We start from the raw sequence: 16,244 nt of genomic DNA, 5'->3' as shown, positions 1-16,244 counted from the left end.
GGTGCGGAGCAAGTTCCCCGTCAAAGGATTTGGGCCACAGCTGGGTGCTCCTTTGCTGTGGGTGCTGTCGAGATTTATGGATCAAGCCTAGGATGACTCTAACTGATCTCCAAAGGCTCCTGACCTTCAGATTCTGTATCTATGATCTTAGGCATCTCATCAGTAATGATTGGCCCTTGCAGGTAAGGAAGGGAAAATCTATCACAAAGAAAACACTTGCAGAATAACGTGAAGGTACTCTAGGGGCGAAGAGGACACTGCCTGCCTTAATGCATCCCCCTTTCCAATGCTCGAGGAGCTAACCTGACAGGGAGAGAAATTCCACACCTCCCCCACAGAGCAAGCTTGGGACAGGGTGCAGCGACACAAGCAAGACGGGCCATGCCAGGGCTATAGGAGCAGCCTGCCGCACCGTACCAGGATCTGGGAGTTGGGCCTCCAGTAGGCTGGTGCTATCTGGTCTGTCAGCCAGGATGTTACAGCCTTGGTGGGCCCAAGGCTAAGCTCAGACACCGACTGAGCCATGAAGTTCATCCCGTCCAAGAGGCGCTGGGCAGCATTGTTGTTGTCCTTCAGAAATCCATCAGTCTGAAATGAAAACGCAGGCTCCCATCACGCTCTGAGGGAAGGGACTCAAAGGAAAAGGGCGGGGGTCCTGGGTGAGCGGCACACTCATCACCGCCAACTCAGAACCACAAACTCCCTGGCAGAGAAAAACAGGGACAGACCTTCTAGGCAAGAGCACACCAACCAGTCATGACGAATGATTCTCTTCAAGGCGACCGTAAGACTTGGTGCGCAGCTGCTCAATCAGGACTGAGTTTGCCCACAAACAAGATATACACTCCAGGAAACACTCATTTAACGATGACACCTCCCGCAGGAAACCCAGGCTGGGTTAGGAACCCTTCCTCTCAGTTCCTCTAATATCTGCACATCTCCAGGAATCCTGTTTCCACATGTAAGAACAGTATCTGTTTATGTAGTTGACTGTAAACTCTCTGAGAACAATATCCTATCTTTTTCACTTTTGTATTTTGTAAGTATCTAGTTCAATTCTGAACACAGGGTACTCAACAACATATGCTGAGATAATGAATGGATGAATGAATGAACAGAAGGAGAGGAGCCTGTATTCCCTAATTCCAAGGACGATGAGGAGTGCAGCCTAAAAGTACACTACAGTGTTACTGTTTTCTTGGACTATAAACAATCTTGCCACAGAGACGATAGCTTTTGCAAGAAATAACTATAGCAGATCAAAAACAAAAGACAGTCACAAAACACCTTGTGAGAAAGTTATACTAGTGTGAGGCCATATTAAACCCTTGGACCAGAATAGCCTGGGCCATCATGTCAGGCGAGACTGGGAAGAAGAGGAACAAAACAATAGGAAATTGTCAGTTATGTGGTACCTGCAGGATCCAGGCAAGCTCAAAGGTGGACTAACCGGTGGCTTTAGGAATCACCCTACAAGGGGAACATCACCACGTAAGTCCCTTCGAGAAAACTGCTTATTTTTTTCCATGAAGGGAAAGGTTTTGGATATGTTGTGATTTATGAGTAATTCCAAGTATGAATTGTGGCTTACTGCAGAATCAAAGCAACATATAAATGCCTCATAAACAAATTTATTTTTCTAACATTTGGAATTCAAAAGTCAAATTAAAAATAGTGAGGGTCGCCCAGCCAGCTTGGCTTGGTCCCCAGTGTGGGGCATGCAAGATGCAGTCGATCAATGATTCTCTCTCATCATTGATGTTTCTATCTCTCTCTCTCTCCCCTGCTTCCCTCTTTGAAATCAATAAAATATATATTTTAAATAAAATAAATAAATAAAAATAGTAAGGGTCTATAGTAATCCCATTTCTTAGAATATACGTCAAGAAAATTTCCAAAAAAAGAAATGGTTTTCTTACATAAAGATGGTCACTATCGCATTTTCTTTGATGATTAAAAAAAAATCATAAACAGCACGCATGAAAGTTTAAAAAGGGAATGGAGAATCAAACTATAACACTAGACATAATGTTACACAGTGACTACAAATGGAATCATGAAAAATGGAAGCAATATGGAAATAGTATTACGGTAAGAAAAAAAGGCAGATAAATGGCATGTAAATTATAATTACAACTATATAAACATATGCATATGGAAAATGACTGAAGAGAATATGAAAAAATGAAGTTTTGCCCTAACCGGTTTGGCTCAGTGGATATAGCGTCGGCCTACAGACTGAAGGGTCCTAGGTTCGATTCCGGTCAAGAGCATGTACCTTGGTTGCGGGCACATCCCCAGTGGGGGATGTGCAGGAGGCAGCAGATCGATGTTCCTCTCATCGATGTTTCAAACACTCTATCCCTCTCCCTTTCCCGTCCTCTCTATAAAAAATCAATAAAATATATTTTTTAAAAAATGAAGTTTTGCCCAGCCAGTGTGGCTCAGTGATTGAGTGTCGACCCATGCACCAAGAAGTTGCAGGTTCAATTCCTGGTCAGGCACATGCCTGGGTTGTGGACTTGATCCCCAATAGGGGGTGTGCAGGAGGCAGCAGATCAATGATTCTCATAGCTGTTTCTCTCTCTCTCTCCCCCTCTCAAAATCAATAAAAACATATTTTAAAATAGATAAAAATGAAGTTTTATTTGCAAAGGCAGTATAACAATAGATCAACTTTTTATTTACTTTATTTCAAGTTGTGCTTCTAGTATGTATACAAAAAGAAATGAAAATAATTAACGAACTAGAACAAGAAAAGCTCTTTAGATCATGCCTTCCTAAACCACCAAAATACTGAAAGTCATGGTTAACCTTATTTCTAAACAAGTTCCACTTTTCCACACACATGTATAACTGAACGATACACGAGAAAGAATAATAAATAAAACTGCTCTTACTCCAGGCCACACATGCACAATCTCTGTCCGCACCACCGTATCCACAGGATCTTGGTTCCCAAACCAGTATTGCCGGCTACGATAGACCACGCCGCAGTTAGGACATTCGATCACATACCTACAAGGAATGCAAATAGATACTATTACCCTGCCAGGTTTCTGGGGAAACAAACACACCAGACAACCCTTAGCTATGTTGTTTAAACTCACCCAGACCAGGCATATTTTGCAAGACCCATCCAGGGGGAGTCGGTGGAAGCAGATGTCTTGGGCACTACGCTGACCTCCTTGCCTCTCTCATAGCAGGCCTGAAACATGGAGCACTCTGCCAGCTTCTTCTCTGGACACCAGTCCCCGTGGCCTCTTCACATCCCTGTCCAGCACCCACTCCCCACAAACCATACCGTCTGAGGGTCTACAGACGCCGAGTTTAGCACATCAGAAGAAAGTTCATTTCTCTAAAGATGCCAGTGCCCTGAATGGTCATGAACTGAATGTATCCCCACCCCAGGCCCCAAAACTAAGCTGTCAATTATACACCCATCACAGACAGAAGAAATCAGAACTCAGTTCCTGAAGAGCGCTTCTGTGCGTAAGAAGAACAAACAGCCAGTGTATGTGACCCCTGCCTACAAGCTCAAGAGACTAAGGGGAAAATAAGCTTTAAAAAAGTTCCACGAGGCCCCAGCAACAAACATGTGTGAGTTATTTTGGTTAGAGCTGGGGAGAAGTTCCAGAGAGATCCCATTTGAACATCAAATACTTTGGGATGCAGCAAAGCTGCCCCAAGCCAATCTTTCCAACAGGAGGGTGGACCAGCAGCCAGCTGCTGGAGCAGGGAGAAGCTCGGGGACTCACCTTGCAGGTATAAACTCGGTTGTCATACTGGTGGGAGTAGCTGCAGCGGCTCTTGGCTTCATGAGGTACTCCTTCTTTCCCATGATTCATGCTGTTCTTACATCCAGCCCTGAGTGAAGCCCAAAAGCTGACAATGAGGCGGCCAATGGAACTGATGCTACTTACGCAGAAGAATCTGACCCTGAGCCAGAGATGGGGCCCAAACCAGACCTTGGTTATGAACAAGGCCCCGGGTACTGAGCACAGAGGACAGTTTGTCTCAGGAACCCACAGGCCTCCCGTGTCCTTGCAATCAGCATCACTACAAAGGTAGAGCAAATAGTACCTTATCTGAGGAGAAAAAGCGAAATGGAGACACTCTTCTTAGAAACACCACCTGGCCCCTCAGTAGGAATGGAGGCGCCAGAAGATACCACCTTGACAAGAGATGAATCTTGAATGGCTCTCAGGAAATTGAAAAACCCAAACAGCATGAATTAAGTTTAACCAGGACAGGCTGCCAAGATGCCAAACAAAAACCATCCCCCAACATTTGGCAAAGCACTAAGAGGAGGCTTAAGCCGGACAAGAAAACCTTCCAAACGAACAGCGAGCCTGGCCACCCTGACAGCACAGCATACAGATCAGAACTTCAGAATGTCCCTATGGAGAAGGAAAGTCTTGAAACCCTGAGGAAGCTCAGCTAGAATGGAAAGCAACGATCCAACGGAGCCTAGCCCCTCGCGGGGGGCTCACGGGGCAAGCAAAAAGGAAGATAAGTCACGCTGGCAACGAACATCCCTCTGTCCAAGATCATCCTAGTTCTCCCCACCCCAGGCCGTCTAATCCAACACCCAAGTCCTTTTTACAGATTCAGAGCCAAGCGGTTCAGTGCCTGGCGGTGGCCTACTGGGTTCAATGCAAAAAGGCTATCAGAACAGAAAAGGCTCAGAACAGAAAGGTCTCCTCCTGTAGATGGGCAAATGTGAGCAAGGACAATACAGTGGTGAAGGGGTGGGAAGGCAGGGAGTGAGGACACGACGTGGAGACTGCAATCTGACTGTGACACGCTGCATTTAAATCCCCCGGGCTGCTTCAGTCAAGTCACCAAACTGTGATTTAACAGCCCTCAACAGCTCACGTTAATCCAGTGACCCCCCAAGTGTGGTCCCCAACCAGCAACATCAGCATCACCTGAAAACTTACCAGAAATAAAAGTTCTGAGGCCCTAATCAGACCTATTAAATCAAACTGTGGGGTCAAGACCCACCGATCTGTTTTAACATGTCCTTCTGCTGTTTCTGATGCATGCTCACTTGAGAATCAATGCCCTGCAGCTCTCGAGCCACATGCAGCTCTTTGGCCCCTTGAGTGTGGCTCTTCCACAAAATACCGACTTCTGCGCAAGGGCCACAAAGTTTCAATCGCACTGAATGTGCGCACCCGCACGTGGTATTTTGTGGAAGAGCCACACTCAAGGGGCCAAAGAGCCGCATGTGGCTCGAGAGCCGCAGCCGACCACGGCCCTATCCCCTGTAACAAAGTGTGGTCCACAGACCAGCATCAGAGGCATCACTTGCAGCTTGTTAGAAATGCAGATTTTCACCCAGAACTGCTGTCCACACTCTGCATTTTAACAAAATCACAAAGTGGTGTATATACAGACTGACGTTTGAGAAGCACTGCTCTAATGCAATGTCCTCAACTCAGACTACACATTAGAAAAATCTCAGGAGCCTTTTAAGTATTCCAGTGTCTACGCCCCACCCCAGACCCATTAAACCAGCCTCCTTGAAGGTGGGGCCCAGGCCTGGAGACTTTTGCAAGCTCCCTGGATAATTCTAATGTGCTCTAAGCATTTGCCCTCACAGTGAAAGGAATCAACTAGGATTCACAGGGACTACAGTGCTGTGCACACACTGGGCTCTCTATCAACTATTAGTTGAGTAAATGGAATAACTATGATTGAAAGCCCTGATAGGAGAAACATGGGGAAACAGGCAACCTAAAGTTTTCTATAGTAAAAACTGCCCAAACCGGAAGCCAGTCAATTTCTCATCTAAACCAGGCTGAAATCTTCAGGAGATTCTTCATAACCATGTGTCCTGGAATCCCCTGCAACCTCAAAGTATGGTCCCCCGACCACTAGGATCACCTGGGAACTTGGAAATCACCATCTCGGGCCCCACCCCATCCATCAATCAGAATGTTTCATTTAACCAGACCCCAGGTGACTTGCATGCCCACTGATGACTGAGAAGCACCATTCTGAGTCTCTTTTCCCAAGATGGGGAGACAGTTGGCCTCACTTACCCGCAGCTGAGGCACAAGGAGGAGCAGGTGAAGTACTCGTCTGGGAAAAAGGAGCTGTGCGCCATCTGGTCATCGGGGATCTCACCGCTGAAGCGGTCGCTCAATGCCTAGCGAGGAGGGAAGGTGACATGAAGGCACAGCAGAGAGCCCTGTGCTTTGGCTCTTCCTCGACTTTCCTTTCTAAGATTACACACACACACACACACACACACACACACACACACACACCTTATTTCTTACAGGCTCCACAGCAGGAAGAGGGAACTTACCTTCAACCTCCTAGGCCCAACTTGCCTGGAAAGAACCAGCCCGTTTCCCGAGAGGTCAGAAGTGAACAAAGTTACTGTTCTCTACTAATTACCTTGGAGGTTATAAACACCTCACACAGAACCTCCATAGATACTAATGCCCACTTCATCCTTATAAAGCTGGGACCGAGAAACCAAGACTTGAGAAGGGGGTTCGTCTTTAAGTCAGAGACACGGCTGAGCAGTAAGCAAGAGTTTCGTGGGCTTCTATCCAGTTCTAACCATAGGCACGCATTTAGAGTTTACTAGGCCACAGAACTATCTCAATGCAGAAACGTATGTCATCGGCCAAAAAAACAAGAATTATTGCAGTGTTTGGCAGCCTTTTATCAACTACAGTAACCCAAAAGACAGCAAAGGGCCAAAAAAAATGCCAAAAAGAAAGATAAGGTATTTGCAGAGGCAAACTGAAATTTTTACGTTGAGAGGCGCTTCCATTTCTAATCCTGTTTTTACACACTACTTTATATTGAAAGTACTCTTCAAGCTGATTTTCCCTCCTTCCAGGCCCTTAGTCACATTCAGTGGAAAAAGTAATGCAAATTAAATAGGAATGGGCTTTCCAGGCTTCAAAAATCATTAAGTGCACACTGTTCCAAGCTTCTATCTTTCCGTCTCCCATTCTGAGGCAGACAATCATTATTCACGGGAAGAGAAGGAAAAGTAGTCTAAAGCAACAGGACAAGATGTTACTTCCTTTGGTAAAAGCCAAAAGAAATTTTAAGATGAGATTTGGAAAAAGGGCAGATTAGGTTCTAAACCAGTGGTTCTCAACCTTGGCTGCACATTAGAATCACGTGGGAATCTTTTTAAAATCCTGATTTCTGGGCCTCATCCTCTGGAACTCAGGATTTTAAAAAGATTCCAGGTGATTCTAATATGCAGCCAAGATTGAGAACCACTGACCTAAGGGCATTCAAATTCAGCTTCTGCAAGGATAACGCAGAGCCTATACGCCATCAACTGCCAGCAATGGCCAACCCAGTGGCAATCCTTGATTTAGACCCCAAAAGAGATCTGACAAATAATAATACATGTAAATCCTGTTGCCTTGGGGGTAATTTTGTAAAAACTAACTTAGGGAAACACTAAGATTTTGAGAGAAAAGATAAATGAATATACATATGAATATTAATGAGAATAAATGAGAAGCAAGGCAAGAATCACTCTCTAGCCCAAACTGCTCTCCTCTCTCGTACTTCTTAATGTGATCCATCCTTTGGCGATTTTTAAAAATATATATTGTTTTATTGATTTCAGAGAGGAAAGGAGAGGGAGAGAAAGAAACATCAATGATGAGACAGTGTCACTGATCAGCCAGCTCCCGCATGCCCCCAACCGAGTATTGAGACCGAAACCCAGGCAGGGCATATGCCCCTACCAGGAATCAAACCATGACCTCCCAGTTCACAGGTCAACACCCAACCACCGAGCCATCCTGGCTGGTCCTTCAGGGGGTTTTTTTGGACTCACCTTTTTTATAATACCTTCTCAATCACTTTAAACACACTACACTCTGCCTTCTCTGAAGCCCTTTTGTATTCAACAACCAAATCAGTATTGAGTAATTAGGCAATGATGCAAAGCTATGGATCTGTTGTATTTCATCTCCTAAACATTGTGAAAGAAGTTTCCAACCTTTATATCCTCTAACTCCTAGCGAAGGTCCTAACCAAGAGATCATGGTTTGATTGCTCTGCTAGGACCTAGGAATAAAGTGCCAGCACCAACCCCCCCATGCACATACCAACTTCTGTTCTCCCCCTCCTTACCTTGGCTCTGCCTCTGTGCCAGGCTTTATCCCAGACCCACAGGCCCTCTCTAATTTTAGGTTAACTACTCCCTGATTGGACAAATTACTGATAACCTTGTAGGCTGTATTTCTTAAAGGTGTGTGCATGACCCTCTGGGGCTAGCTGGTGGGATATGTAGTGTTATCTTCCTAATGCATCAATTTACGGAAAGATCTGGGGAGCAAACTATCCTATATAATAAAAGGGTAATATGCAAATCAACCTCCTGTGGAACAACTGGTCGCTATGACACGCACTGACCACCAGGGGGCAGACACTCAACGCAGGAGCTGCCCCCAACCCGCAGGCCCCAATTGCCCAATTGGGGCCTGCTGGTCAACCTCTTGGTCCCTTCCCCAGGCGGGCAGGCTCCGATCGCCTGATGGGGAACAGGGAACCGGGTGTGGGTGGCAGTGGGAGGTGGGGCCGGCTGCCAGGGAAGATGGCCCTGATCGCAGGCCAGGCCTAGGGATTGTATCCATGCACAAATTTTGTGTGCTGGGCTTCTAGTTATTACATAAAAAACAAGCATGGACATAGTATGAAACTAAATGGAAAATTTGCAGAAATTAAACATGAGACACCCTCCCCCCAAGTCACTTCAGGTTGCAGTGGCAGCTTTGCACTCTCTGTGCCTATTTTCTCATCTATAAAATGAGGATACTAGAAGGAAAAGTCGGGGCATGTCCACATATCTCAAAGTTGCGCACAAAACGATCTGCAACCTGACTCCCATGGTACATGTGCCCATAGAACCTCCATCACTGCCTGCCCTAAACAAATGAACTGTGAGTTTATGTTGGCCAAGGCAACAGTACCCTCTTATGACATCAGAAAGAGAATTCCTCGTCTAACCAGCCGCAGCACTTCATATGCTGGTCACCCATCCTCTGAAATGCTGGGACACACGAAAAGCATGGTATTTCCCTCACAAGTCACTGGAATAATGAGTCAGACCATGACAAGCTTCAGGAGGACTTCACATGAGTCAAGAGTATGGGAATATTCAGTAACTGCTTTTTAAAAATCTGAGGTTAGTGTGTTTTGGATACAAGGGTAAGGAGAAGCTGTCCTCCTTCCTGATTGTTACTTTCCAGTAAAGATACTACCACCTAATCCATATACTTTGTCTTTCAAAAATTCCAAACCTCACATCATTCCAGGGATCTTGGGCTCTCCTCCTTCTGAGGTCCCAAAGCTGTGAGAGAAAGGCAGGGAAGGAACTCCCCTGAAAAAGCTTGGGAAAGCATTGGAGGTAAGTCTGGAAAAGGTTGCCTGGAGACCAGGTGATCTTGAACTTTAGTTGTCCTGGCAACAGTGTGGCTCTTTCTACTGAACCTGAAAGGTTAGCCCCAGTCATCAAGGGCTGGCAGTGAATGTTCTGATTCAAAATGGACTCTTATGCAATCAATGATGCCACCCCCAATAGAATATAATAACTTTCTAAATACTTAAATGCATCCTGATGTGATAAAAGTCAGAGTTTCTACATTTAAATATTGGAGGCTAAAAGAAGTATTAAATAAAACCTATACAAATTCAACTTTAAAATGATTCAATTATTAAGAACTGTAATACAGACAACATAGTTAATTCAATATTAAATTCCCTTACTCAATAGGGATCTGAGCATCTCTTTTCTTTAAAAAGATTCACCTGCTTACTCAGGTATGCTCTGCTTGTAGGTATCTGGCCTGTTGCTACTATAGAACCTGCACAAAGGAGTGAGTGGTCAGGAGGTGGGAAATAACCCAGCTGCAAAAGAGGCACCGGGCCTGGACCACAATGTGGCAGGTCAGCAGGATTAATCAGGAAGCCCAAGGGCAAGCCACTAAAACAGGAAGTGACTGTCTCTCTCTCTCCCTCCAAACTCTTCAATCTTCCTCATTAAACACATTCCTGTTCGATAAAGACCATGAAAAGCAGCATTTGGGCTCCCTCTGGCTCCAACAGTGCTACATCAATCAGGTGGAACCACGTAACTCAGATGCAGGTAATAACTTTTTAAAAGTATACCAAGTGGCATTAAAAAGAATGATGCATGTATTATATACTAATATAGAAAGATAACCAAGATGCATAATTAAGTGGAAAAAAAACAAGTTCTGAAATAATATGAATGTATGATCCCATTTTTGAAGGAAGAAAAATTTGAGTAGGGGTGTGTGTGTGTACATGCACTTATATAGAATTGAAAATTTCTAGAAGAATATACAAGAAACTACTAACAATGGTTACCTGCAGAATAAGAGATTATAGGGAAGTTAAAAGAATTTAACTTCTCTATGATCCCATTTATTTAGGGAGAAAAATATATTATATACACATACTGGAAATTTCTAGAAGCATATACAAGAAAATATTAACAATGGTTATCATAGAGTGAGGGGGAGAGCAGAAAAAGGGACTCAATATCATACACATTTCTGTATTATTTGAATTGTTTTATCATGAGCACACATTGCTTTCATAATTTAAAAAAATTACTTTTTTCAATGAAAATAACCAAATACACAAATACAACTTATGGGAATGTCCTTTCTAGAGGCAACTAGCAATATGTATCAGGAACCTTAAAAGATGGCCCCATGCTCTGACCTTCCTAGAAGTGGAATAACTATTGAGAAGGAATAGAGCAGAGTTAAAAGCATAGACTTGGAGCCAGACTACCTGACTCAAATTCTTCTCCACCACTTTTACTAGATAAGTCATCTCAAGCAAATTAATTCACCTCTCTGTGTCTCCATTTCTTTTCTTTTTTTAAATCCTAACCAAGGATATTTTTCCCACTGATTTTTAGATAGAGTGAAAGGGAGAGGGAGAGAGAGAGAGAGAGAGAGATAGAAACATCAATGATGAGAGAGACACATCGACTGGTTGCCTCCCACACGCCCCCAACTAGGGCTGGGAGCCTGCAACCCAGGCATGTGCCCTTGACTGGAATAAAACCCAGGACCTTTCAGTCCGCCGGCTGATACTCTATCCACTGAGCCAAGCTGGCTAGGGCATGACCCAATTCTCTTTTTTATAAAATACCACAATTTATCCATTTTTTGCACACTTAGTTTGCATTTTGTTGCTATTACAAAGTGCTATTAACATCCTCATATAGTCTCCTTGTGTTCCTGTGGAAGTTTCTTTAAGGCAAATTCCTAGAAATATGGCTAGAACATATATTATGCATATTTTATCTTTACTAGATATTTATAAATTACTTTTCAAAGTAGTTCTAAGAATTTTAACTCAACTAGCAGTTGATAAGAGTTTACTGCTTCATATAGACATTTTATTGCCAGACTTCTCAGTGTTGGCCCTTGTATCATTGTGATTTTCATTTTTGTTTCTTTGATTACTAGAGCAGCAGTCGCCAACCTTTGGGACCTCACGGACCACCAGTGTTCCACGGACCACCAGTTGGCGACTGCTGCTCCAAAGGTTTCCTTAAACCAGCATTCGCCAACTTTTCAAATCTCACGAACCACCAGTGGCCCACAGACCACCGGTTGGCAACTGCTGTACTAGAGAGTTGAAGTTTACTGGTGCATCACAGTTTTTATTGCCTTTTATATGTTTTGTCTCTCCATTTTCCTAAAAGGTTTATATTTTTTCCTAATAATATTCCTGTATATTTTATCTAAAACTTTAAAAATCATATAGAAAAATAATCATATAAATCTATCCCTAGCTTTCTCAGTGTTCACTCAGTGAGTTAGGGAGGAACTAGACAAGGTAAAGAATGCCAGGGAGAGAGAAGGAAAAAAATGAAACAGGAAGACAGACAAGTTATTTTGGCAATGATAATTTATCTGTTTATGCCAGTGATTTTCAACCTTTTTTATCTCATGGCACACATTAACTAATTACTAAAATTCTGCAGCACACCAAAAAATATATTTTCTGCCAATCTGACAAAAAAAATGGTATAATTTTCATTCATTTACAGCAGATGGCTATTGTTGTGTTGGCTGTTGTCATTTTTTAAAATTGATTTCAGAGAGGAAGGGAGAGAGAGACATCAATGATGAGAGAGAATCATTGATTGGCTGCCTCCTGCACACGCCTTAACAGAGATCAAGCCCACAACCTGGGCAGTGCCCTGACCAGGATTTGAACCGTGACCTCCTGGTTCATAGGTCAACGCTCAATCACTGAGCCACACCAGCTGAACGTCATTTGTTTTATTTGACAATCTAAGAGAAAAGAGGTCAGTGCCCTTGACTAAATAGTCAGATATTGCATGTTCTAAAAATTCTTGCAGCACACTGGTTTAAAAATCACTGGTTTATACCCATCCCCACTCTTTTGTTCCAAAAAGGACTCAATGCTATTTGTAAAAATAAATACAACATAAAACAAAATTTTTAAAAGGTGGAGAAGAATAGACAGCCATTATATTATACACTGCTACGAACTATGAAGGCTTCAGTTAGAATGTATTTTAACAGCAATAAAATTCTAGTGGGTCAATTTGCCAAATATAGTCCTCACAGGTAGCTTCCTATTAAAGTGGTAGAGAATTGACAACTTCTAATATAAAGTGGATTAAAACCAGACAACCCCAAAAAAAGACAAAAACATTTTTTTCAAAGATCTGAGTAAATTGCAAGAACCCCACAACTGGCACTCACTGGCCAGGTAGGTCAGTTGGTTGGAGCGTCATCCTAATACACCAAATTTTCAGGTTCAATCACATACAAAAATCAGGACACATACAGAAATCAACCAATAAATGCATAAATAAGTGGAACAATAAATTGATTTCTCACTCTCTTTCTTCCTTTCTAAAATAAATAAATAAATAATTTTTTAGAAGAATCCTACAATTTCCTGGGGAGAGCCCAAAACATATGCTTAAACAAAAAAATGCCTTGTCATGGACAAGAGCAGTGGGTCCCACGTCTCAGTACAGCATAGTGAGTTAGTGTTAAGGAGGGACTACCTACCTCAGAGAACAGAAAACGTAGGGTAGGGTCCAGGTGAAACTCTGAGGACACCACTATCAAAAATCATCAGAACTCAGCTGACGATGCTCATTTTAATCTCAGAAAGCTTCGAGACTCATATCACCTCCTAAGAATACAGTGTAACTACTTTTCTTAAAAGTGCCCAACAAATGGCCTGGAGTAGGCCACCCAAGACTCTTAAGGGTAAAATCACTAATTACTGCTTAAGCACTCGGTGTCCCTGATGATGGTCTTATTTAAACATTAACCCAGCTATTGGCCTTGCAGTCAAAACTCATATTGATCCGATTTACAGCCCATAACAAAGTATGGATTCAGCCTCTTTGGAGAATGTTTGCAATACTTGGGTGTGATCTTCCACTCTAACTACCTTTGAGCCCTTACATGGCCACTAGCCTATACATCTAAGTACACTTTAATCTCAAATTCTAATTAGAAGTATGTATATTATGAATTATTCAAATACAATCATTTTTCATAGTTTCTTTCTTAATATTATTCACAACAGTTAATACTTATTGAACTAGTATGTTGCTTCTTAACATATGTTGTTCTCATTTAATTCCCCACCTCAACTTCACTAGGAACATTCTATCATTACCCCTACTAGAGGCCCGATGCATGAAATTCGTTCAAGGGGCTCAGCCCTTGCAGCCCCAGCTTCGTCTGAAGGTCGTCTGGAAGGTAGTTCGGCTATCCGGTCTAATTAGCATATTATGCTTTTATTATTAAGATTGTTCTGATGAGGAAAAATGTTTGAAGAAAGTGCTACAAGTGTTGTCTATCTTGGGTTCCACTCTATTTCCAGCACCTCAGATTCTACCTGGCACAAAATGCACTCATTTATTTGTTTAATGAACAAACAACTGAATTCATTTGCCAAGACTAAGCAGCTGGTAAGTGGCAGAACTGGGATCTGACACAAGTCTGACTCCAGAGCCCAAGCTTTTAACCACTGTTAGTCCATTTGGGGTGCTATACAAAACTAGAGGCCCGATGCACGAAATTTGTGCAAGAGTAGGCCTGCCTTACCCTGGTTGCCGGCACTGCTTCCCTCTGGCACCCAGAAACCAGGCTTCCCTCGGGCTGCCGACACCCAGGACCTGGGCTTCCCTCACGGCTCCATCTTCGTCCGTAAGGATGTCCAATTTAATTAGCATATTACGCTTTTATTATTATAGATACCACAGACTTAACAGAAATTTATTTCTAAGAGTTCTGGAAGCTGGAAGTCCAAGGTCTGGGCACCTGCATAGTCAGGTTCTGCTGAGAACCTGCTTTCTGGTTCATAAATGGTGTCTTCTAACTGTGTCCTCTCTTGGGGGGAGGGACCAGGGAGCTCTTTGGGGCTTCGTTTATAAGGGCATCACCCTCCTTCATGAGGGCTCCATCCTCATGGCCCAATCACCTCCCAAAGTCCCTCCAAACACTACACACTGGGCGTTAGGATTTCAACATAGGAATTTTGGGAAGACACAAACATCCAGCCTGTAGAAAACTCTGCCAAAACCACAAACCTTTTTTGGAGGGTAACTTTTCATTTTGATATATAATTTCAAGCTTGTAGAAAAACTGCAAGAATAATACAAGGAACTCCTATACACAGTTTACCCAGATTCACTAACTGTTGACATTGTGCCCTACTGCAGACCTTTTAAACTCAATGGGTTAAGCAAATCAGCCTAGGCCCCAAGTTGTTCCCTGTGTAAACCAGGGCCTGCCTAGCTTTGTGCCAAACTCACTTCTACCCCCTCCTCCCTTCCCCTCCCAGTCCCAGTCTCTGTCCCCTCACCCTCAGGGCATCCTCATATCCCAGCTCCAATCTTCTTAACATTCCCCTGTTCTCTCTCCAGGCTCTGCAGCCCCAGCACTGCCCCAAAGGCCCTGCTCCTTTCCAGCACTTCTGTCCTAAGCCTCAAGCCATAGTAACCCAGAGGTGTACACAAAGCAAACCACAAAAAGCAAGCAGTTTTTCACCCAGATGGATTTCATGAATTCATTATAAATAATGGTAAAATAAAGAAGTACAGCCCTAGCTGGTTTGGCTCAGTGGATAGGGCATCAGCCTGAGGACTGAAGGGTCCCAGGTTCGATTCTGGTCCGGGGCACATGCCCGGGTTGTAGGCCTGATCCCCAGTGGGGTGCATGCAGGAGACAGCCGATCGATGATTCTCTCTCATCATTGATGTTTCTTTCTCTCTCTTTCCCTATCCTTTCTATCTGAAATCAATAAAAATATATTTAAAAAAATAAAAGAAGTGCATAGTGAAGATAAAATACTGTGTTGAAATAAAACCCTTGAAATACTAAAAATAAGCAATAGAAGACACCAAATAAGCAAAAATACTTAAAATTAGATTATATATGCAATTATATGAGATGATAGAAAAATGAGAGATGTTCAATGTTTATATATACCAGAGTAAGCAAAAGTAGGCTTACAGTTGTTGGTATAGAAAAACACATGCAAGTTATGATTATAATAATACAAGAGTAAACTTACACAGTATGCAGGCCAGATATTCCCCACCCCTGGATTAAATGAACAAATCCTGTGAACTTTGGTACCTCATAAACAGCAATTATTGTTATCCATATATGTTTTTGTTTTTTTCTTGGCCAAATTTCTACCTGTGATACTAGTTTTCCATTTATAATGATTACAAAATGTTGCTTACTTTAATAAATTAATTTAGCTTAAAAACAGAAACAGGTGAGTCTATATAAAGAAAAACCAAAGGGCTGTCCACATATCTGAGCCTCAACGTGAGTCGGCTCACCAGAGCTAGGCCACACCACCCATAAATTAATGCTTTTTCCTATTCCCTAAAAGCCTAGTTTTTCTCTGATATAAGAACTTATCACTTTTTTAAAAAAAATATATTGTTATTGATTTCAGAGAGGAAGGGAGTGGGACAGAGAGTTAGAAACATCAATGATGAGAGAGAATCATTGATTAGCTGCCTTCTACATGCCCCTTACTGGGGAATCGAGCCCACAACCCAGGCACTTGTCCTTGACCAGAATCGAACCCAGGACCCTTTAGTCTGCAGGCCGATGCTCTATCCATTGAGCCAGACCAGCTAGGGCAGGACCTATCACTTTTTAACTATCACCTAAGATTCCTCT

At 42.9% G+C, this 16,244-nt stretch overlaps 1 protein-coding gene across 2 annotated transcripts in view; it reads right to left on the bottom strand.

Annotated features, from left to right (window-relative positions):
• The window catches only part of ZFYVE1 (zinc finger FYVE-type containing 1), a 47,712-nt gene that overhangs the window by 4,263 nt on the left and 27,205 nt on the right, over positions 1-16,244 (bottom strand). For both annotated transcript variants that reach the window (XM_070417187.1, XM_070417195.1), the window contains 5 exons: positions 6,051-6,157; positions 3,759-3,867; positions 3,111-3,208; positions 2,901-3,018; positions 418-588 (listed from right to left, as the gene is read on the bottom strand). In XM_070417187.1, coding sequence (XP_070273288.1) covers positions 418-588; positions 2,901-3,018; positions 3,111-3,208; positions 3,759-3,867; positions 6,051-6,157 — 603 coding nt within the window. The remainder of the gene's footprint in view (positions 1-417; positions 589-2,900; positions 3,019-3,110; positions 3,209-3,758; positions 3,868-6,050; positions 6,158-16,244) is intronic.

Source organism: Myotis yumanensis, unplaced genomic scaffold (assembly GCF_028538775.1).
Source record: "Myotis yumanensis isolate MYYU_CA2020_CCGP unplaced genomic scaffold, mMyoYum1.0.hap1 SCAF_1, whole genome shotgun sequence".
NCBI classification, from domain to species: Eukaryota; Metazoa; Chordata; class Mammalia; order Chiroptera; family Vespertilionidae; genus Myotis; species Myotis yumanensis.
The sequence above is the reverse complement of the archived record's forward strand: the minus strand, read 5'-3'. Positions and strand labels throughout refer to the sequence as shown.